The sequence below is a fragment of the Panthera onca genome, chromosome A1 (genome assembly GCF_046562875.1).
Source record: "Panthera onca isolate mPanOnc1 chromosome A1, mPanOnc1 haplotype 2, whole genome shotgun sequence".
NCBI lineage: Eukaryota > Metazoa > Chordata > Mammalia > Carnivora > Felidae > Panthera > Panthera onca.
In genome coordinates, this window is record NC_138339.1 from 145527419 (window position 1) to 145551567 (window position 24149).

A 24149-nucleotide genomic window follows, 5' to 3' on the forward strand; every position below is an offset into this window, starting at 1 on the left:
TCCGTTGCCAAAAAGGGACTTCAGATTAAACACCTGAATTCTTAATTCTTTTGGAAGGGTGAACACACATGTTTAATGGGGTCCAGGCACTTATTTTGATTCTGATTTCTTTTCCTCAACTCCAGGTTACCATTAAGAATATCGAAAGAGAGCTCATTTGCCCCGCATGCAAGGAGCTTTTTACCCATCCGTTGATTCTCCCTTGTCAACACAGTATCTGTCATAAGTGTGTAAAAGAACTCTTGCTGACACTCGACGATTCCTTCAACGATGTGGGATCGGACAACTCCAATCAGAGCAGTCCTCGACTCCGGCTCCCCTCTCCTAGCATGGACAAAATTGACAGAATTAGCAGACCAGGTATGTGCCAGAAGCTTGGGGTCTGGGAGTTTCCGCTGTGTCTATGGAAGGGAAGTTACTGTTGCCACTTTGAGGGTTGATCTTTCCAGGTGAATTAATTAAAATTAGTTGTAAAGGAACCCTTCCCTCTTTGAAAATGTCAAAATGAACTCCTCACTGTCCTGGTACACACTAAAAGTCGGGTATTGAACACCAGCTTTGTGTTAGACCCCTTATTAACTGTATTTAGGGGATGTTCTGACCCTGTGGTGTCCTTTATATGAGGGATGGAGTAATGGACCCCAGAAGTACTTACTAGGGAAACATCTGTCTCTGGTAATATGTAAATAAATATTCCGATTAAAGGATGAGACTCCACAGTGACTACTCCTAAAAGACTTTTTAGATGGGTTATTTGGTATCGTTTTATTCTACCTGAGGATTCTGTTTTCTTCAGCAATTTTTAATCCATGTTTTAGAAGAAGAATTTTGAATATCAACTAAATAGTGGCGGAACTCTGTCGTAATGACAGAAGTAGATCTAGATGTGTGGCACATCTGTCTATACAGCCAGAGTCCTTATTATGCAGCCAGAGTGTAAATTGTTTCCCTTTGGGATGGTGTTGCTTTCTTCTGGACATCCATTGCAGGATTAAGGTAGATCAAAACTAATTTGAAATCATTGGGAACAGGGCCACTGAGAATTTCAGGGCCAAAATCAGCAGTGAGGGAAGACCAAGGGGAGGCAGAGCTTTGGGTAGAAATACCGCAGTGTCACGTTAGGTTCGCCCTTTGTTTGGAGGAGAGTCCTTGAGTGGCTCTGGGCACCAGACTGTTGGACTTTGAGGTTTTAGTTTTGATCCTTTAGGCCACTGTGTTTATTTCTCCCTCTTACAGTGTAGGAATAACTTTTTAATCTTATGTGTTAAAAAAAACATATCAGAAGAGAGTCTCCTCCTCCTTACTTGCATTTAGCAAATGCTGTCCCTTTTGGTCCACACTGTGATGGGGAATCTCTTAGAGCAATGTTGGTGTCCTTGTGCTCCATCAGACACTGGATAAGAGGGGATTTGTTCTAAGAGTCGTATTAGGCTGTTTTAAAAACATGTATTTTACTTTAAATGGTAATCACGAATTCCTCGTAAGATTATTTCGCACACATAAAAAAATTAGAAACCTATATAAAAAGAGGAGCATGAAGTCGGTGGGCGGATGTAGGGAGTATGAGGTCAGAGAGGGTCCTGCCTATTGTGAAGTCATCACTTGTATGTTTCCCTCCCTGCTAGGAGCTAGCTGTCACACGGAGGAGGGAGGAGAGACATTTCAATAGCTTGAAATCACCTACCAGATAAAATGGAGATATTCTGTTGGTAGATCCTCCCTGGCTAATTAGGGATCCCTTACTGACCAAGAGAAATTCACTTTTTGTATATTAATATATAGCAGGTATTTATTAAATATTAGTACTTAACATTCAGAGGAATTTTAGTCACGTACTAATATTTCTGTAATTAGATTGAGCTTATGTACATATTTTACGAAATCCTGTATCTGCTGCGGGTTTTTAATCTTAGTACTTGGTTGGTTTTTATATGTGATTCATATGGAGAATGAATGAAATACAGATGAAGTATGTGTCTAGCAAGATGAGATATGGCTGTTTTTAAGAGCTCATCTGACAGTACTTGGTGGGTGTTTAATAAATACTTGTGGAGTGGTTGTCGAATGTTGTGGGATTTCTACAAAGCATGCCATAGTGGCTTTTATTCTGTAATAGTGGTGTTTTTGTCCAGAACAAGAGATCCATTCCATCATACTTGATAGTGTCCAGATGAGAAATAGACTTAGTGACATGTTCCTCCCTCTTTAGGAAGAACTTACAGTTGGGATCATGTCCCAAGGGGGGGAAGCGAGAAAACTCTTCTGGGAGGAGCAATTACAGGAAGTCAGAGTATTTAACTTGGAGAGGGGGAGAGCGCAGGATATGATGGCAGTCTTGCGGAAGAGAACAGTAAGCTGGGGATCTTCACACAGAGGTTCCTGATCAGTGAATGGTAAAAGAGGAATGCAGATTTCAGCTCGGTGCGTAAGAAAACACACCCCACAGGCTTTCCCAAAATGAGATTGTCAATCCCTGTCACTGGAAGAGATCAGATTTAGATGCTGCAGGGCCCAGTGAACACATTAGCGAGGCAGGCCCCCCGGCATAATAAATACAGGAACGCCTTTCATCTTACTTGATATGGAGATAGACGAGATTTCATTTTCCCGTTAACTCAGCTACCATAGGAAAACCAGCAGCCTAGGTATCAGCAGCCAGCTGTCTTCCAGGCCTCCCCTGTTAGAGACAGTGGCGCATGGTTCCGGACCGTAGACTAGAATGGACGCCTTGTCTAATGGGGCAGTAGCCACTTGGCACTAGTGGGTTTGGGGATGCCAGACATTCCCCCTCCCCCCGCACAAGAGCCTGATGGTGGGTTTGACATGTGATCTTTTACATGTGGGTAGTTAATTCAAATCATTTAAAAACCACGCCAACTCAACAGGATAGGGCAGCCAAAACACATCTTTGACTGTGACCCATCCAGTGTTTGGGCCATCAGTATTTGGAGTCTTTTTTATTTTTTTATTTTTTTTTTTTTTTAAATTTTTTTTTCAACGTTTTTTATTTATTTTTGGGACAGAGAGAGACAGAGCATGAACGGGGGAGGGGCAGAGAGAGAGGGAGACACAGAATCGGAAACAGGCTCCAGGCTCCGAGCCATCAGCCCAGAGCCTGACGCGGGGCTCGAACTCACGGACCGCGAGATCGTGACCTGGCTGAAGTCGGACGCTTAACCGACTGCGCCACCCAGGCGCCCCTATTTTTTTATTTTTAATGTTTATTTATTGAGGGGGGGGGGAGAGACATGAGCATGAGTGGGGGAGGGGCAGAGAGAGAGGGAAACAGAATCCAAAGCAGGCTCCAGGCTCTGAGCCATCAGCACAGAGCCCAACGTGGGGCTCAAACTCATGAACCACGAGATCATGACCTCAGCCGAAGCCAGATGCTTAACCGACTGAGCCACCCAGGTGCCCCTGGAGTCTTTATTTTAAACACTGGTTGTGTGACCACCATTTGACCCCCCGTAGAGGGGATTTCTGCCTTGGGTGGTGGGTCAAGCCCGTTGTACATGAGCGGCCAGTACAGAGAACTTCTGCATTTCATTCATTCGCTCAACAAATACTTAATTTACCTGCTGGTTGCCAGACATGGCCCAATGCTGAAGAGGCATGAACAAGATAGATCCACCGCTCCTTTTTAAGAAGCATATAGTCCAGCATTGTACAGAGTCTTCATGTACACATGGAGAACACAGTCCTCCATCAAGAAGAGTGTACAGAGCAAATTAACAAATACAGATGAAGAACTCAGGGTGGGGAGGCTCCAAGTATAGTAGTCACTTCTCAAATGAATGCAGATTTTAGGATTGTCCTCCTTTTCATGATACCAGTTTTAAATTAATAGAAGTTACTGTATCACAAATATAATGCTACCCTCCAGTTATGGGGCCTTTGGCTCTAATTTCTCTTCGGAGAGATTGAAAGAGAAATTTATAGGGAAGTAATGCACCCCCCCCCCCCCCCTTCCCTTCTGGCAGATTTTTAAAAATGTTTTCATCATTTGGACATACTCGGGGAGGAAATCCTATTCTGAGCAATTGGTGTGGGAGGAGCAGATTTCTAAAAATTGGTTTTGCTCTTGGTTTGCCAAAGGGATTAATTAGACCAGTACTGTCCTGTATAGTAGCCATAAGCCACATGTGGCTATTGAGCACTTGAAATGTGCCAGCTGGAACTGAGATTGCTGGAAGTAAAAAATATACTCTGAATGTCACACACTTAGAATGAAAAAAGATATAAAATGTCTCTAATGATTTTTATCTCTGTTTGCATTTTGATGGGATAGTATTTTGGATATATTGGGTGAAATAAATAGCATGTATGATTAAAATTAATTTCACTTGTTTCATTTTAATCTGGCCACTAGAACATTTAAAATGGCATATGTGGCTGATGCTTTTGGGCTCACATATCCCTTTTGGATATTGTTGCATTGGAGATTGGACAGATTTTTAAAAGGGTGCCCTGAAAGGAGGGTAAGGTTTGTGTGTATAACACAGTAACACAGTGATGTAAAAATAGCCATTTTACTCTACATTTTGGGTCACACGTATGCAAGGCTTTTCCTGCATTTTGTATTTCCTTTTGTCAGGAGGATAAAATCTGCTTTAGCAATGTTTATATGCAGTGTTGATAATACATTGGTTAAAAAAAAAATCAAACAAAAGATGCTTGATATTGCTGTGTATTTTCAACAGTTACCAGAAATATGATTGCTTAAAAACGCAAATCTATAAGATAAAGTTTAGGCCTCTTAAGTGTTGCACCAACAATGATTTAATTCTGGGCTCCAGGATCAGCCTGATGAATGTTTTTTACAATGATGGTTTCATAAATACCACGTGTGCCAAGGAGAAACACATTTTCTTAGTGTTAATTCAAGAATTGTGTTATGTGCAGGACACAGTTGCTGCTTTATCTTTTGTTAACAAGTTGTGAATCTTTTCTTTGAAATTAAATCCTAAATCCAGCTTTCTGTTCATTGTTCACAGCATCACAACGGAGATCTTTGGGGTGGAGAGGTAGAAAATGCTTTTATTGCTTGTGTGGCCGCAGGCAGTATAGTGTTAGATTTAAATTGAGTAACCGTGTATACGTAAAGTTGTTAAACATCAGTGGTCAAGTGTTCAAAATTCTGTAGAACGTGAACACATTTGGGCTGAGTGACTTAAAGGTCAACAGGACTAAATTTCCACGCGAGGTCTGGTGTTTTTAAAGGGAGCACTGATGATTAGCGCTTCTGTTTTGTCAATCCGCGTGACAAGATACTTTTGAAGAAATGACGTACTCTTGCGGATCACCTTAAAAATCCTTTACGTGTAGTTTGATTAGTGGAACAAACTTGTATTCACGGCCATGTTGCTACCGTGAAGATCTTAAATCAGCCAGTGCCTTTTGTATTTAAAAATTTGCTTAAAGGTATCGGTAATTTTTTTTGTACTTAATTATATAGGCTTAGCTTGTTTTATGCCTATGGTGCCTTTCCTTTATTAATGTTTCAAAGTATTTGAGTTTTAACATTGAGGTCTTACCCACTTGTGGGTAAATAACATAAACTGCTTTTTTAGGCTTTCCAAAGTATCTGACTCCGAATGAAAGACGGACCAACCTACCTTATTAAAAAACACGTGTTTTTATTCCAGTTGACCTTTAAAGTAAAATTGGCTACTTTTCTTGTAGAATGCTGGTGATACCATATATCTTATTGGAGAAAATAAACATCTGGAATGTTATCCCTTTTCTGTCTTCCTTACCTTCCTGTCTGCATGCCTCCATTTACAGACCTTCTCGTTACTTCTAAAAGCCACATGTAATCCTTTCTCTTACAGGCTTTAGTGAGTCCCCGAGAATTTTAAGCATTTTGAGATTTAGTAAATAGGAGGAAAGGTAGGAGCAGTTTGTTTAAAAAAAGTTCACTGCTTACTTCCTGTTTTTTACCCAGGCAGCCATTGAGAAAAAGATTCTGCAGGTCGAAAGTGCCCATAATACTCAAAGGGTAATGGTAACGCCTGGCCGTCAGATTGGTTACAATGTGCTACAAGAAACATTAAGGTGGCAGTACCATCCGTCAGCCCATTTTCAAGCATAGAAGTCCAGCAGGATAGTGGGAGGTGGTCCACTACCTGGCTAGCAGGTAACAGTAGGGAAGTTGTCTGTAGCCAGAATATGGGACAGGATGCAGCTCGCAGAGGTTTTGAACCTGTCATGAAATCGACTCGGTTTTGAAATACTTCATTTTCTCTTTGATGTTTAAATGAGAAATCATAGTGACCAAAGCTGATTTTGGGGGGAGATTTGCTCTAAATCAATTTGAAGACGTTTTTTTGGAGTCTTCATTTTAAAACTGTGTCATGATTCATACTCATTTAATATGTTTTTGAAATAAAGGTATACGGGGAAAAGAATGGATTCTGCAAAGTGACAGTGTTCACATAATCCTGAACGATTGGCCCCATAAATACAGTTTGACATATATAATTGCATTGCTTGGCCTGCATTGCTTTCTTACCTTTCAAAGCCATCATTACTTTTTCTTTTTCATTAAGTCATGCTGTTGAGGAGTATTATCCAATGGAACATTCTAAGTTCAAGGGAATGTTTGTTTGACCCAGCTCTGTACAGTATTGGAGCCAGTAGTCACATGTGGCTCTTGAGAATTTGAAATGTGGCTAGTGCAGCCGAGGAACTGAATTTTTTTTTTTTAGTGTTTATTTGAGAGAGAGAGAGGGAGGGAGGGAGGGAGTGGGGGAGGGGCAGAGAGAGAGGGAGACACAGAATCTGAAGCAGGCTCCAGGCTCTTAGCTGTCAGCACAGAGCCTGATAGGGGCTCGAAGTGCAAGATCATGACCTGAGCTGAAGGCAGACACTTAACCGACTGAGCCACCCAGGTGCCCTAGGAACTGAATCTTTGATTTAAATTTAAATAGTGATGTTTGGCTAAATTGTTACTATGGTAGACAGCACAGTTCTAGACAGGAAAAAGTTGACTCTATTACATCTTATTCTTAGTTCCCCTGTCTTGATTTTTTTTTTCCACTAGATTTACTTCCCAGAATATCTTTAGATGTGTTCTGTTTCTTTGTTGCCCCGAACATATGTTCTATTGTTTGTTTTTGAAAACAGTGGTAGAAGTCCATGACAGATGAAATAAAAGATAAATGTCTTCACATTTGTGAAAAAATATGAGAATTTTTTAAAGATCTGTTTAGGAAAACAGCTAAGATTTATTGATCTAATATTTTGCCTGATTTATGAAAATTAGTGTGATGCTTGATACCTTATTTTTGTTAAAAGTTAAAAGAGGTTTACAGAAAAGGGACACAACATCTTTTTTGAAATTTCTGAACTTGAAGACCACAATCTGGGTGTCACCAGTATACAGGTTAAAGCATGACTTTGTTGTCGTGATTTAATTTGGTTTGATCCTGTCACTTAAACTGATAGCAACCTTCAATTCATAAAACCAGTGATAAATAACCCATTTTTGTTAAACATTGTCTGTTGGGATTCTCCATTTTAATTTCTGTCACCTGGTTCACATGTGGAAGCATGCAGTTAAATGTGACTTTCCATTACTTTCAACTTGACCACTGCACTAGATCACTTCCAAAATTATGTGGCTTGTTTTGTTTCACTGACTGAGATTTTTCATTGGCATGTGTCTTAAAAGTGGCTTTGCTGCTTATTTCGTTCTGTGCCTGCTGTGTTGTGAAATATCTCGCTTGGACTGTGTTGCATGTTTTGAGAATTATTAGAATATACTTTAAATAGACTTTTCAAACTGTTATGGGGAAACTTTTTTTTTTTTTGGTATGTGGTTTTTCTGTATGTTTAGAAATATAAAGGTTAAAATATCCTTAAAAGAAGATAATATAAGTATTCTGCATGTTTGTTAAGTAAGTAGTTTTTGGGACCCAGTGCACTCTTAGCATGTTGTAAAGTCACTTCCAGTGGAGAATAAATATGCCAAGACATTATTAATGTAGCTGTAGAAAGACCTTTTCTAAATGGGATCTACTGAGTTGCACCATTCATTTTCCATACAGGATACACGGCAGAGTGAAGGAAGGCTGTAGGTTAAGGAGTTTGTGTTTATGTTTAGGTGATTTTGTGGGCAATCAAGACTACATACTCTAAGAGTAGATTTATAAATGAGAGTGGGGAATTAATGGCATGCATACACCTGTGTTAAAGAGACAACCCCTGGATTCTCGTGAACCTGTGGGTAAGGACGGTCGTGTCTTGGTTTCTTGATTCGTTAAAATCCAGATAATATTGAACCAAAGCATGCTATTTAAGGTCATTCAGTGTATTATGTATAGATTGGAAAGTTATTTGTAATGCTTTCTGGGTAGCTTTTGGCTTAATGAGTTAAGTAATTTTAATGATTCTTTTTTTCAGGTCATAAGAAGATTCTAAATGGTTGGTCTCTCTTAAAGTCACTAGATTCTAGGTCTATGGATGGGCTTTTCACTCTTTTATAGATTGCACTCCATTAACTAATGATTTTGCCTACCCAGATAAAACAATACTACCGTGGGAAACTCTCTTTTGCAGTGGTCCTTAACCATTTTGTGGTTACGTATGTCTGAGAATCTGATCATAGCTATGGATTGTTGAACCAGAAAATAAGCATAGGCATATTGATGCAAAATCTTGCGTACAATTTCGAAGAGTTTGCCAAACGATTTGGATCCTTCTGGAGCCTATCCATGGAGCACTGGTTAGGGACTCTTGTTCATTTATGTCTGAACTCATTTCCTCGTCATCAGCCAAGGCTGTCTTCATTTAAATGAAAACGAAATTACTTTGGAGGTAACATATAAAAGTCATTATGTATAATTATATGATTTCAAAAAAATCCTGACCCCGTGTAGTATTGTATTACATGTTTTTTCTTATATCTGTTTGATTTGATGTGGTTTTGTGTGGGGTTTACTATAGAGGATTTTCCTTTCTGCTTTGATTTAATACCTATTTAACAATTTGGGCTTGTCTTTTGCATACCAAGGAAAAACAAGCGTGAAGCATTTTCAGAATTCAGACCAATTCAAGCGGAGCCACTTTGAGTATTAGTTTGGGAGTGGGTATATATTTGTAGATTTCTCTTTCCAAAATCTCTCTTCTTTTGTCTTCATTCTGTTGGTTTTCCTACTGCCGTAACTAAACAAGGACTTCCAATTACACAGGCTGGAAGCGCAGCTCCCTGACCCCTAGGACCACCACTTTTCCTTGCCCTGGCTGTGAGCATGACGTGGATCTTGGAGAACGAGGAATCAATGGTCTGTTTCGCAATTTCACTTTGGAGACCATTGTCGAGAGGTACCGGCAGGCAGCCAGGGCAGCCACGGCCATCATGTGTGACCTCTGCAAACCCCCACCCCAGGAGTCCACAAAAAGTTGCATGGACTGTAGCGCGAGCTATTGCAATGAGTGCTTCAAAATTTACCACCCGTGGGGTACCGTGAAAGCTCAGCATGAGTACGTGGGCCCAACCACGAATTTCAGGCCCAAGGTAAGAGAAGTTCTGATTTAGTTAGAATATCAGTATTACAAAAGGAATTATTACAAGACTAGAACTTGACAGGAAGGGACGCCTGGGTGGCTCAGTCAATTCAGTGTCCAACTCTTGATTTCGGCTCAGGTCATGATCTCATGGTTCTTGAGTTTGAGCCCCGTGTCAGGCTCTGCAATGACAGTGCAGAGCCTGCTTGGGATTTTCTCTCTCTCTCCACCCCTACCCTGCTTGTGCACTCTCTTTATCTCTGTCAAAATAAATAAACATTAAAAAAAAAAAAAAAAGAACTTGACAGCAAGAATGGAAATAACTTGAAAAGCCTGTATGGGGGGTGGGGTGCAGGGCACCTGGCTGGCTCAGTCAGTGGAGCATGTGACTCCTGATCTCGGGATCTAGAGTTCAAGCTACGCGTTGGGCATAGAGCTTATTTAAAAATAAATCCGTAGGTAAAATGGATGGTACATGCACGTAGAAATGTGTGTGTTAAAATGAGAACATAAAAAAAAAAAAAAAGCCTGTACCAGAAACCAAGGCCTGGTATTTGGAGTTAATTTAGTCTGTTGTTAAACATCCCCGCAGCCTAAAGGCAATGTTCTGGTTCACCGGGTTACAACAGTGTAATGCAGCACAATGCACAACGGTGAAGGTTTGTAACGAAACCTCTGCAAATAGGGGAAAAGTTGAGTTCTCTCCAAGATTGAAATGATTATCAAGTTAAAAAGCTTTTGTGCTTTAATGTGTTAGGGTCACAGTTGTGTAAAAGATTTTGATTGGGAAACATTTTTTTTGACATTTTTAGTTAGCTACAGTTGTGCTCTAAGTAAGTACAGCCTAATATTTTGAAGGTTGTGGTATAATGTTAATGTAATATCTGAAGTGGAAGTCATATTTCTTAACCTTTCTGGGTAATTTCTATGGTCATGCTCAAAAGAACTTTATGCATTGTTGTTTGCCTTGCTTTGTGACTGACAAGAAGAATGTTTGGATAGCTTCACTAATACTGCTTTCTCATTTATGCAGATTTAGAAAAACTAGTTGATTCTTTTGGTTAAAGTTCTTATTCATTACAACTTAGTAACTTGTGTATGAAAATTTATTTGCATTCTTGAGCCCAAAACTTTCTCTTTAATTTGTAATAAAAAAATGAAAAAAAAAATCCCCAAAGTTATCTTGAAACTATGAGCTGAGTATTTGTTGTATCATTTTTTTTTTTAATGTTTATTTATTTTTGAGAGAGAGTGTGTGTGCTCGAGCAGGAAACAGAGGATCCATAGCGGGCTCTGCTGACAGCAGAAAGCCTGATGCAGGGCTCGAACCCACGAACCAGGAGATCATGACCTGAGCTGAAGTCAGACTAGCTTAACTGACTGAGCCAGCCAAGTGTCCCCATCATTGTTTTGTTTTGTTTTGTTTTGTTTTGTTTTGTTTTGTTTTGTTTTAGAGACAGAAAGGTGGGGGCGCAGAGAGAGAGAGGGAGGGAGGGAGGGAGGAAGTGGGGAAGGGGCAGAGAGAGAGGAAGGTGGGGGTGCACAGAATCCAAAGCAGGCTCTAGGCTCCAAGCTGTCAGCACAATGCCTGATGCAGGGCTTGAGCTCATGAACCATGAGATCATGACCTAGCCAAAGTCTGATGCTTAACTGACCAAACCACCTAGGTGTGCCCATCATTTTTTTTTTTTTTTTAAAGTACTACACCTCGTGTGGGGCTTGAACTCACGACTCCAAGATCCTAAGTCACGTGCTCCACTGACTGAGCTAGCCAGGCGCCCCCTCTTACATCCTATTAAGTGCAGGGCTAGTAGATTAAAACAAAAACAGTCTGTGCTTGTATGCTATTTAAACTTCTGTGCTTGTTTTTCAAACTATGTCATTGTGGCAATAGATTTATCAAATGATTTTTAACCCCCTATTATGTTCCTTATCTCATTTTAAATGCTCCAGGTTGTATACTTTTAGAAAAAATCATGCCTTCAGGGATGCCTGGCGGCTCAATTGGTAGAGCACACGACTCTGGATCTTGGGGTCATGAGTTCAAGCCCTACAGTGGGCATGGAACCTACTTAAAAAATTATATATATACACATATATACATAGGCATGCCATAAGCTTTGTGTTTTAATTAGACACAGATTAATTAAGTTGATTAATACTGTTCCATTATGAAAGAACCTGATTATTAAATGAATTCTATTAGGTTTGGGTTTTTATGACCTACAAACTCATGAAATCTTGAGTAACATTTTCAGAGTATTGCAGACTTAATTCTGTTTACAAATATAATGAAAGGTTGGTAAGAAAGAAACTGAAGATATAGGGGTAAGTTATATTGAGGAAGAAACTATTTCCCTTCAAGTCATTAGTGTTCCTGAATATAGCGAAATTTTACAAATTTTACAAAAATTTTACGAAGGCAAAGTATTTGCCAGTAACTTTGAGTTCTTGTCATCATTCCTTGCAGAAAGTCAAATTTTATATCTTAAAGGTGATGGCTTTTGGGGGGCCTGGCTGGCTTAGACAGTAGAGCATGCGACTCTTGATCTTGGGGTTGTAGGTTCGAGCCCTACATTGGGATTACTTAAGAAACATATTTAGGGGCGCCTGGGTAGCTCAGTCAGTTAAGCATCTGACTTCAGCTCAGGTCATGATCTCACGGTTCGTGGGTTCGAGCCCCACGTCGGGCACTGTGCTGACAGCTCAGAGCCTGGAGCCTGCTTCGGATTCTGTGTCTCCCTCTCTCTCTGACCCTCCCCCGTTCATGCTCGGTCTCTCTCTGTCTGAAAAATAAACGTTAAAGAAAAAAAAAGAAACATATTTAAAAGATACAAATAATAAATGTAATGGCTCTGAAAAGTAATATAACGCTGTATGCTAACTATGCTGGAATTAAGGTAATGATTAAATAAATACATGTAATGGCTTTGAGAATGTAGGCAGTTGGACCTGCTGAAGAATTTGAATTTTTTTCCTCTATTTTTCTCCTGGACCTGCACATTAGTATTAAGACTTTTCATATCGGATGTTACTTTTTGTCTCAGTGTTACCAAACCAGTTGTAGTGGCACAAAATCTGAACTGTCAGAGCCCCCGATAACTGTTTAATTTCACTGACACACTAGTCTAAAGGAATCTCCGCTTTCTTGCAAATGAACCCAGTTATCTCATGTACAGTTTCAGACATACCTGTGATGATAGTTTTCAGAGTAAAAAAGAAGGTAGAAGCTTACATCTTAAAAAAACAAAACAAAAAAACAATTCTAAGTTTGGTAATTGTGTGCATGATTAATATGTAAAAGCAAATATCTGGAGGCTCTCATCATAAAGTGTTCTAAGACTCCTCAGTAACAGATTTCTTTTTCTTTCTTTCTTTTTTTAATTAATTAAATGTTTATTTTTGAGAGAGAGTATGAATGGGGGAGGGGCAGAGAGAGAGGGAGACACAGAATCTGAAACAGGCTCCAGGCTCCCAGCTGTCAGCACAGAGCCCGACGTGGGGCTTAAACTCAAAAACTGTGAGCTCATGACCTGAGCTGAAGTTGGATACCCAACTGACTGAGCCACCCAAGCGCCCCGTCCCTTTTTTTTTTTTTTTTGAATTTTTATTTTTAAGTAATCTCTACACCCAATGTGGGGCTTGAACCCACAACCCTGAGATCAGGAGTCACCTGCTCCACCGACTGAGTCAGCCAGGTGCAAATTGCTTATGAGGATGGTGAAGCCATGGGTTCCCATCAGCCATTTGCTATTGGACCTTACAAAAAAATATGGGTCATGGTCCTTAAGAATTGCCTACTCAGTGTGGCCAGAGGGCCTTTCTGGCCTGGTTAAGCATGCAAGTCTGATAGGAATGCAATTTTCATCTTCTTGCCACCAAGTTTAAGGGCGATAACGTCTATATATATAACTGACCATTTGAACTCTCAAACCGAAAAATAGTAATTGTAATACAGAAAATTTTCATACGATATACCAAATGCTTTTATGCTTCTTCTTTTCACACTTTTATGTATTTCACTGGCTTTATTTGGTGATTTTGTAAAGCGCGTCTTTGTACCTTAGGGACTTTGTGAGTATCTGGCAAACTCTGCTGACCCTTAATTGCACTTCGGTTCTTTATTCCGTAGATTTTAATGTGCCCAGAACATGAAACTGAGAGAATAAACATGTACTGTGAGTTGTGTCGGAGACCGGTTTGTCACCTCTGTAAGCTGGGCGGCAATCATTCCAATCACCGGGTAACCACTATGAGCAGTGCCTACAAGACCTTAAAGGTAGGATTTGTGTGGTTTTGGAACTCGATTCTGGGTCTTTATAACTTTGTTTTACTTTGTGCCTTTAACTTTGTCTTCATAAGATCCTAGCTTCCTGTGTGGTCTTGTTTGACTGATGAGTTAACAATGTAAAGAGTCAGTCAGTGTTCTACTGATATTAGGTTGTTAGTATTTTTAACCAGGTAGTTCTTTGTGGTACTGATGGGGAGGGGCAGAGAGAGAGAGAGAGAGAGAGAGAGAGAGAATCCCAAGCAGGCTCTGCACTTGTCAGCACAGAGCCCAATGTGGGACTCGAACTCACAAACCTTGAGATTAGGACCCGAGCCAAAACGAGAGTCAGACGCTTAAGCCACTGGGTCACCCAGGCACCTCACAAGCTCAGTTGTGGCTGATTTTTCTTTTCAGTGTGATTTGTATGGTATTGTAAATTTTACCTTGTTGAGCACTGTATCTGTATCCTACAGATGTTCTTGAGTTTTCTTCTAGCGTGTGAGTAAATTACTTCGACACAGTTTGCTCCTTCTTTGACTTGCTTTTAAGCTTCTGTTGCCAGGACAGAGCGGCAGTTAGCTCTGGGACTAGTTTTACCAGACCGTTGAAGCAAAACCTTACGTGGTTTACTCTTCTGGACGCCCCATGAATGTTGAGGGTTTTTTAATTTGTTTTTTTGCTTGTTTAGTTTGGCTGGTGAGGCACAGGGCTCTCCCAGCCTCGAGTTAGCTCCTGGAATTGTTCCTTGTTGAGCCCCTCAGGTCAGCAGCAGTGACTGAGAAATCCTCAGATCCTCTTCTTAGGGAGACAGCTCAGGATATTCTTATGCATATTTAGACTCTGAGTACACTTGTCTCTCATAACTTTGAACCCCATGGTGCTTCAAGGCTTTTTTGTTTGTGTTTTAATATACTTCAGTCATATTACGTGTTATTTTTTCTGGGCTAAATGAGGGATCTCACCAACACCTATTATATTATCTCTACAATAAGCATGCTAATTTCAGAATCACTCCTTTATAAAGATGTTCTTTAACGAGCTCTGGTAGCTTAATGAGCTCTATTTAAAAAAATTTTTTTTTTTACTGTTTATTTCTGAGAGAGAGAGAGAGAGAGACCTGGAGTGTGAGAGGGGGAGGGGCAGAGAGAGAGGGAGACACAGAATCTGAAGCAGGCTCCAGGCTCCAAGCTGTCAGCACAGAGCCTGACACGGGCTTGAACCCATGAACCGTGAGATCATGACCTGAGCCGAAGTTGGACACTTACTGACTGAGCCACCCAGGTGCCCCTAATGAGCTCTATTCTTATACATCTATATTTTCATTTTCGTGTATGTGTAATTATATAATGAATAGCTCACCTGGGCTAGGCTGTGAAGTTTATTTTAGAAGGGTCTTTGTTGCTGTTTGGGTCGTGTGTGGGTGTGTGTGTGTGTGTGTGTGTGTGTGTATGTGTGTGTGTGAGAGAGAGAGAACGAGAGAGCGAGGGAATGAATTATAAAATCTGATGGAGGACACACTCCCGTTTGCTATTCTTCCATTTACTCAGAAGCCTGAGGAGGAAGACCTTTGGGAGCGATGAGGAGACAACAAAAATGTATTATATATATATTAAAGGTTTTTGAATACCAGTCTGAGCATCACTGCCTTGTTCTCTTATCCAGCCTGCTTCTAATGTCTCCTGTGTCCTTGGACCTCAGTGTTCAAGGCCAGTAACTGTTTACTCCGAGTTAATAATGACAGTCTCTAGGGGCGCCTGGGTGGCTCAGTCTGTCAGGCATCTGACTTTGGCTCAGGTCATGATCTCACAGTTCATGAGTTCAAACCCCATGTCAGGCTCTGTGCTGAGAGCTCAGAGCCTGGAGCCTGCCTCAGATTCTGTGTCTCCCTCTCTTCCTGCGCCTCTCTCTCTCTCTCTCTCTCTCTCTCTCTCAAATAAACATTAATATATATATATAAATAATGACAGTCTCCAGTTCTCATCATAGGCTAAAGAAGAAGATGGGTATTGTGTGAAAAAAAAAAAAAATAAAAGCAGGAAAAACCTGCGAGGCCTTTGTTAAACTCCTGCTTCTGTTTATTTGTGTTTCTGATATGCTCTAACAGGAAAAGCTTTCAAAGGATATTGATTACCTTATTGGCAAGGAGAGCCAGGTGAAGAGTCAAATTTCTGAACTGAACTTGTTAATGAAAGAAACCGAGGTAAGTGCTAACCTGGTTTGCATGTTTTTATTTATCCATTTAGAGAATGTGTTCCTTCACAAAACCGTGAGGGTAGTGGGTGCTGGGCTTACAGGATCGTGTTGGATTTCATCCCTGCTTTTCTGGGACTAGGAAAACACGTGTGAGAACTAAGTTACAATGTGTGATCAGCTCCTGATAGGGGCAGTGATTAAATTATATTGAAGCACAGGGCAGAGGATGACTCCCCCTTCACGTGGCGGTTACGGTGTCAGAAGTAGTCACGTGAGGTAAATGATCGCTTTGCCAATTATCGGCATTTTACAAAATGAACAGAATGCATCTGAAATACATACTGTGTGTTCTTGGGACCAGGTTGATTTAAAATGCCGGCTATCCCTAAGTATATATACCTGACATACATTCACCAAAACATACGTATCAGAATGTTCCATCTCTGTGTTGTTTGGAACAGCCACAAAGTGGAAACTACCCACACATCCATCAACAGTGGAAGTTAAGCAAGGTAGAGTGAGTATCTACAACTATATGCAACAGTGTAGCTGAATCTTGCAATAGTATTGAAAGGAAGATGCCAGAGACAAAGGGGTACAAACTAACCCATTCCTTTTGTAAAAAGTACCAACAAAAGGGAAGCTGGATCCTCTGGTTAAAATTCAGGATAGGCGTTGTTGAAGGGTGGGGAGGGGAAGGATGGGTGCCTGGAAAGGTTATAGGGATGGTGTCTGGGATCCGGTAGCATTCCTCCATTTAATCCGGATGCGGGTTACATGGACGTGTTTACAAAGGTTCATTGATCTCCACGCTTATGTAGACCATTTTCTGCTTGTATATTACACTTCAGTAAAACAAGTGAAGAGAATTGGTAGCATTTAAAAAATAAAGATAGGACTGGGTTCTTTTAAAATTCCAAATGTTCACCGATCTTGATGTGTGTTTCTTTTCCTCTATTTAAAATAAACTGAAGGGCCATTACTCCTGATCACTGTAGAAGCTGTGATTCAATATAACAATATCCTAGCTAGTGTGAGACTGTTACTTCTTGAGATTTTATTTCCCAAAATGGGCTCGAAAATTGAGAAATTATGCAAATGAGCAGCATTATCGCCATCACTGCCTTTGTTTCTAATTTTTTTCCCCTGATATTCACTGATTGCATTCCCCACCCTAAGTAAGTTGTTTTTCCATGTACTTGAAAAGTGTGATTTTGTGTCTCCTATTTTTGTCTGATTGAAAAACTCTCTGTGTTTCATATAATCCCCCAATCCTTGGTAAATTATCACCTACCTGGTAGGTTGCTTCAGGAATTGTATCTTTGGTCATTTTAGGTTTGTTTTATTACTGGTCCTCAGTCATGCTGCCCTTACTTCCTGTTACTTTTTGATGTTTATTTATTTTGAGAGAGAGAGAAAGAGCGAGCACATGTAGGAAGGAAGAGCAGAGAGATACGGAGAGAGAGAGAATCCCAAGCAGGCTCTGTGTTGTCAGTGCAGAGCCTGACGTGGGGCCTCATCTCATGATCCGTGAGATTATGACCTCAGCTGAAACCAAGAGTCAGACGCTTACCTGACTGAGCCACCCAGGCGCCCCTGGCCTTATTTCTGAAATAAGGGATACCCAGGACCCGTTGCTGAGTTTGTGATTCAGTAGGCTGAAAACGGAGGAACTCTCACATCACCTGTTCATGCAGACGCTCATTCCTTGGGATCCTGGAGAAATTACCTAGCTTCTTATACCTTTGACCTAAGCTGCATTGGTCAGCTCGTCAGTTAAGAATCTTTCCCATTGGACAATTTGTCTGCATTCTTGACTTTTGCTCAGTGAGGACTGTGACACGGTCTTTTTTTCTATAATTACACTTAGCTGGAAAAAAAAAAATCCCCCTTTTTACCTATGCGTAATGATCTTTTGAGTTTAATGTTGTGATCTCTCATTGAACTACTACCAAAATGTCACCACCCTCTGTCCCCCTTCCTTCCTTCCCTCCTGCCTATCATTTAAAAATTTTTATTAAGGGGCGCTTGGGTGGCTCAGTCAGTTAAGCGGCCGACTTCGGCTCAGGTCACGATCTCGCGGTCCGTGAGTTCGAGCCCTGCATCGGGCTCTGTGCTGACAGCTCAGAGCCTGGAGCCTGTTTCAGATTCTGTGTCTCCCTCTCTCTCTGCCCCTCCCCTGTTCACGCTCTGTCTCTCTCTGTCTCAAAAATAAATAAAAGTTAAAAAAAAAAATTAAAAAAAATTTTTTATTAAATTTTTTTTTTTTTTACAGTTTATTTTTGACAGAGAGAGAGACAGAGCATGATTTGGGGAGGGGCAGAGAGAGGGAGACACAGAATCTGAAGCAGGCTCCACGCTGTGAGCTGTTGACACAGAGCCTGACGCGGGGCTTGAACTCATGGACCGTGAGATTGTGACCTGACTGATCATGACCAAAGTCAGACGCTCAACCGACTGAGCCACCCAGGCGCCCTATCCTTTAAAAATATTTTTTTGCCTGTTGGGTTTAGGAAACAGAGAAAGGAATCTGGAAAAAAATTTCCTTTCATTAGAAATGTTGGCCAGAAGACACTGGGAAATGCACAGTGTAGTTCTTCCACATGTCAGCTTTTAAGAATGTGTTTGAAGCATTTTTTCTGATGGCTGCTACTTATGGGTCTATAATGATGGCTGCACACGTGTGCTCTGCTGGTTTTGTTTTCAGAATCAAGTTGGTCTCTGATGTTACAGACATTCAAAATGTTCAGTCAGTACTGCAGATAGGATCATTTTATAGCCAAGTAGAGGAAGAGCTGCATGTACAGGGAATATAATCTCTGTGTGTACAGACTATGTACCATTGTGGTGGGCATTTTATGTAAATAATCTTTTCCCATCTTCAAAAAAACCGCAAATTATTTCCCTTATCCCCAGTTTTCAGAAGAGAAAAACTCAGGGGTTCAGAAGTTAAATAATTTGCATAAAGTCATGTAAAATTTAATTTTAATTAAAGTACATTAATTTGAAGAGAAGAGTTACATTCTGATATCTTAGTAAAGGATGTCATCTTCCTGAGTTTTAACTGTTTTAACATCTCGTAAAAAATTGGAATAGGATAGAAGGGGTCAAAAGTTGCCTGAATTAGAAATGAATTAAAAGCTCTGGGATTGTATTCCCCTCCCCCCCATGCTCTGTCTCTCTCTCTCTCTCTCTCTCAAAAATAAATAGACATTAAAAATTAAAAAAAAAAAAGGGGGTGCCTGGGTGGCTCAGTTGGTTAAGCATCCGACTTTGGTTCAGCTCATGATCTTGTGGTTTGTGTGGGTTCAAGCCCCGCGTTGGGCTCTGTGCTGACAGCTCAGAGCCTGGAGCCTGCTTTGGATTCTGTGTCTCCCTCTCTCTTTGCCCCTCCCCCACTCATGCTCTGTCTCTCAAAAATAAATCAACATTAAAAAAATAAAAAAAAAAAAAAAAGCTCCAGGATTATATTATCCTGTGTCTTTGGTTAAATCAGTTAATTTCTTCCTCAAGTTCCTTTGTATATAAGTTGAAGGCTGTTTCCCTACTTAATTATTTATTGCTGAGCTTTGGAGATTAAAGCTTAAGGAAAACACAGTATTATAAAATTACAAAGTACGTCTAAATAAAAATTGGCCATCGTTCCTTGCTAAGTGTATTCAGTGCCAAATTACTGTTCTGAAAATGTCAGAGTCATTCAAAATTGAATTTTGGTTATTTTGAGGAAAGACATTTGGATTTAGCAGATGAGGTAACGTGTTGCTTGTTTTATAATAGTGTAATGGAGAGAGAGCTAAAGAAGAAGCAATCACACATTTTGAAAAGCTCTATGAGATTCTAGAAGAGAGGAAATCGTCTGTTTTGAAAGCAATTGACGCTTCTAAGAAACTGCGATTAGACAAATTTCAGACCCAAGTGGAGGAGTATCAGGGGCTTCTAGAGAACAACGGGCTTGTGGGATATGCCCAAGAAGTGCTTAAGGAGACGGACCAGTCTTGTTTTGTACAGACGGCGAAACAACTCCACCTCAGGTGTGTTGCTTTGAATTTAGATCTCCTTGGCAGTATCTTTCAACTTGAGCTCCGAGTGGCTCCTGGTGCTGTGTCCTGTGCAAGGCACGGCCACACTCCTCACCTGAAAGTTGACGGAAGTATTTTTTTTTTTTTTTAATCACATGGCAGATATGTAGTCTGATTGGCCTTTTAAAAAATCGTTTTTATATAAAATAATCTCTGTCTGCAGAATACAGAAGGCTACAGAATCTTTGAAGAGCTTTAGACCTGCGGCTCAGACTTCTTTTGAAGACTATGTTGTTAATACATCTAAACAAACAGAACTCCTTGGGGAATTGTCCTTCTTCTCTAGTGGTAAGTTTTACTGATGACAGAGCCTTACTCTTGTAGTCGGAATTCAGAAGGTATGGGAACAACAAATGCTTCGGTTTGCCATTATGAAAACTAGGTTTTTATGCACAAAAAGTATATTCTGTTAGTTTGTGTGTTTTATTTTTTATTTTATTTATTTATTTTTAAAGATTTTTTTTTTTTAAAGTTTATCCATTTTTGAGAGAGAGAGCGTGAGCGGGAGAGGGGCAGAGAGAGAGGGGGACAGAGGATCTGAAACAGGCTCCGCCCTGACGGCAGCGAGCCTTGTGTGGGGCTCAAACCCACCAACCGTGAGATCATGACCTGAGCTGAAGTCGGATGCTCAACCGACTGAGCCACCCAGGTGCTCTGGTTCATGTGTTTTTTAAACATTGTAGAAATAGGGGCGCCTGGGTGGCTCAGTTGGTTAAGCATCCGACTTTGACTCAGGTCATGATCTCACCGTTCCTGAGTTCAAGCTCCACATTGGGCTCTGTGCTAACAGTTCAGAGCTTAGAGCCTGCTTGGAATTCTGTGTCTCCCTCTCTCTCTGCTTCTCCCCTGCTCAGGTGCTCTTTCTCTCTCTCTCTCTCTCTCTCACTCAAAAATGAAGAAACATTAAAAAAAAACATTGTATAAATGGCATTACATTGTATATGTATCCTTTTTGTAAATTGCTTTTTTAAACACGTGAAGTTTAAGATATTATCACACAAAGTTCTGGGTCAAAGCTATGTTTTAGGGCTGCCTCGATGGCTCAGTCGGTTAAGCATCTGACTCTTGATATGGGTTCAGGTCATGATCTCATGGTTCGTGAGTTCAAGCCCCATGTTGGGCTCTGTACTTGTAGTATAGAAGCTGCTTGACATTATCTCCCTCTCTCTCTCTGTCTCTCCCCTGCTCACTCTCTGTCTCTCAAATGAACTCCCCTGCTCATTCTGTCTCTCAGAATAAATAAACATTAAAAAAAGCTATTTTAACTGCTTATAGTATTTCATTTTATAAGTCATTTCCCTACTGAGAGACAATTTGTTTTTGTTTTTTCTCTGTTGTAAACAGTGCCGTATTGAACATCTTCATCAGTGTTCTTTGTGCACATGTGTGTGAGTTTCTCTAGGGCAGAAACCTAGAAATGATGTCTCCAGGCTACAACTGACTCTAAGATGTTTTCGTCTTTACTTTGCTATGTTAGTTTGTTAGGACTGCTGAGACAAAATACCATAGACTGCATGCCTTAAACAACAGAAATGTATTTTCTTACAATTCTGGAGGCTGAAAGTCTAAGATCAACGTGTTGATAGAGTTGGTTTCTTCTTCTTCTTCTTCTTCTTTTTTTTTTTTTTTTAATTTTTAATGTCAATTTTTGACATTAACAGAGCATGAACAGGGCAGGGGCAGAAAGAGAGGGAGACACAGAATCTGAAGCAGGCTCCAGGCTCTGAGCTGTCAGCACAGAGCCCAATGCGGGGCTCAAACCTACAAACCGTGAGATCGTGGCCTGAGCCAAATTCGGATGCTCGACTGACTGAACCCCCAGGCGCCTCTGCATGCACCTGTTTTGCTTTAAAAAAAAAAAAAAAAAGGTGTGTGTGGGGGGGTGGAGTATACTAGTCATGTTATTTTATAACTAGCTTTTTTTTTTCTCCCCCAAATGTATTTTGAATGACTTTCCAGATCTCATCATGGCTGTAGAACATACAGTTGCATAAATGTACTCTATACGGACATGCTTACACATTGCTTATATATACGTGGGGAGAAGGACAAGAGGGAGACTTTTATTTTCAATTCATATACTTCTCTGACGAATGTGTGGTATGTGTGTGTGACTTGTATAGCTTACCCCTGGGCAGTTAAGCTTGTGGGAGTTCCTTGTATGGAAAGGATTATGCATATGCACAGAGATTTAGCTGAGATACTTCTGTGTTGTGTTTTTCATGAAAAACTAGAAACCTGTTTCTGAGTTTCTGAAAACAGTTAAATGTTGACATGACCATGCAGTGGAATTGCCAGTGGGAGAAAAATACTGGCAGGATCTATAAAAAATTGTTGTAGTGCTTATCTTGGAGTTGCTTGAAGTGTGTTTTGTGTAGTTTCTGATGTTCTTACAGAAAATATTATGTATTGGGGCACCTGGGTGGCTCAATCGGTTAAGCGTCTTACTTCGGCTCAGGTCTGATCTTACCATTCGTCAATTCCAGCCCCGCATCGGGCTCTGTACTGATGGCTCAGAGCCTGGAGCCTGCTTTGGATTCTGTGTCTCCCTCTCTCTCTGCCCCACTTCCGCTTCTGTGTCTCTCTCTCTCAAAAATAGATAAACATTAAAAAAAATTCTTTTTAATTAAAAAAAAAGAAATCTTAGTATCATGTTTATACCAAGAAAAATTCATTTAAATTGCCTTGCAACTCTGTGGAGGAAAATATGAAAGAAAATTATGTGATGTTTCATTGAATTTTGTTATAGTCACCAAACTTAGATTTTAAAATGTATTTATTTTGGGCGCCTAGGTGACTCAGTCAGTTAAGCATCTGACTTTGGCTCAGGTCATGATCTCACAGTTTGTGGGTTCGAGTCTTGCATCAGGCTCCATGCTGACAGCTCAGAGCCTGGAGCCTGCTTCTGTGTCTCCCTCTCTCTCTGCTCCTCCCCAGCTTGCACTCTGTCCCTCTGTCTCTCAAAAATAAACGTTAAAAAAAATTTTTTTTTAATAAAATTTATTTTTATCTTGTTTTAGTTTAGAGAGAGAGAGAGCGTGAATTGGGGAGAGGCAAAGGTGGGGGGTGGAGGGAGGGAGACACACACACACACACACACACACACACACACACTTTTAATCAGGCTGTGTGCTTAAGATCGTGGGGCTTGATCCCACGACCCTGGGCCAAAATCAAGAGTTGGACACTCAACCAACTGAGCTACCCAGGCACCCCTGATTTAAAAATATAATTACAGGAGGGCACATTAAATATTTTGAGCCCCAGCATTACTATTTAGTAGGTGGAAATTGAAAGGCATATTGTTAAAAAACTTTACGGTGTTTCAGAATTAATATAATGCTTAAAGCTAAAGTCTTTTTTTGGTCTGTCTTATTTTTTTGTTCTTCTCCCTTTTAGTTACACACCTAAATATACCTTTGAAAGTCTTCATTGCTTACTCTTTCTCATTAAAAAAAAATTTTTTTAATGTTTATTTATTTTTGAGAGAGACAGAGACAGAATGCGAATGGGTTAGGGGCAGAGAGAGAGGGAGACACAGAAGCAGGCTCCAGGCTGTGAGCTGTCAGCACAGAGCCAGATGCGGGGCTCGAATCGTGAACCGTGAGATCATGTCCTGAGCCAAAGTCGGACGCTCAACTGACTGAGCCACCTAGGCGCCCCTCTTTCTCATTTTAAATTTTGTGGTGAGAGCACTTACCTTGAGATCTGTTCTAACAAATTCTAAGTGTGGAAATACAGTGTTGTTGACTCTGGGTACAGTGTTGTACTAGGATCTTTAGAGCTTATACGTCTTGCTTAACTGATACTTGAGGTAACTGATACTTTATGCCTCTTGATTAATAACTGCCCATTTGTCCCTCCCCCGCCCCTGGAGCCAGAATCTCAGTCTTTGATTTTATGAATTCGACTCTTCTAGATTCCTCACATAAGTGGAATCATGCGTCAGTATTTGCCTTTCTGTGTCTGGTTTATTTCAGTTTGCATGTCCACAGGGTCCGCCCATGTTGTTGTTCACTACAGGAGTTATTCTTTCTCTTATACATAGTGTTACAAATTTAGAAAACTCTTAGTACAGAAATGATTTAAGGGGCACCTGG

General features: G+C 40.5%; 1 protein-coding gene across 1 annotated transcript in view; it reads left to right on the forward strand.

Moving 5' to 3' along the window:
* The window catches only part of LOC132681670 (E3 ubiquitin-protein ligase TRIM36), a 32353-nt gene that overhangs the window by 2220 nt on the left and 5984 nt on the right, over positions 1 to 24149 (forward strand). The window contains exons 2-7 of the mRNA XM_060636346.2: positions 126 to 360; positions 9192 to 9517; positions 13640 to 13786; positions 15882 to 15977; positions 19748 to 20001; positions 20213 to 20337. Coding sequence (XP_060492329.1) covers positions 126 to 360; positions 9192 to 9517; positions 13640 to 13786; positions 15882 to 15977; positions 19748 to 20001; positions 20213 to 20337 — 1183 coding nt within the window. The remainder of the gene's footprint in view (positions 1 to 125; positions 361 to 9191; positions 9518 to 13639; positions 13787 to 15881; positions 15978 to 19747; positions 20002 to 20212; positions 20338 to 24149) is intronic.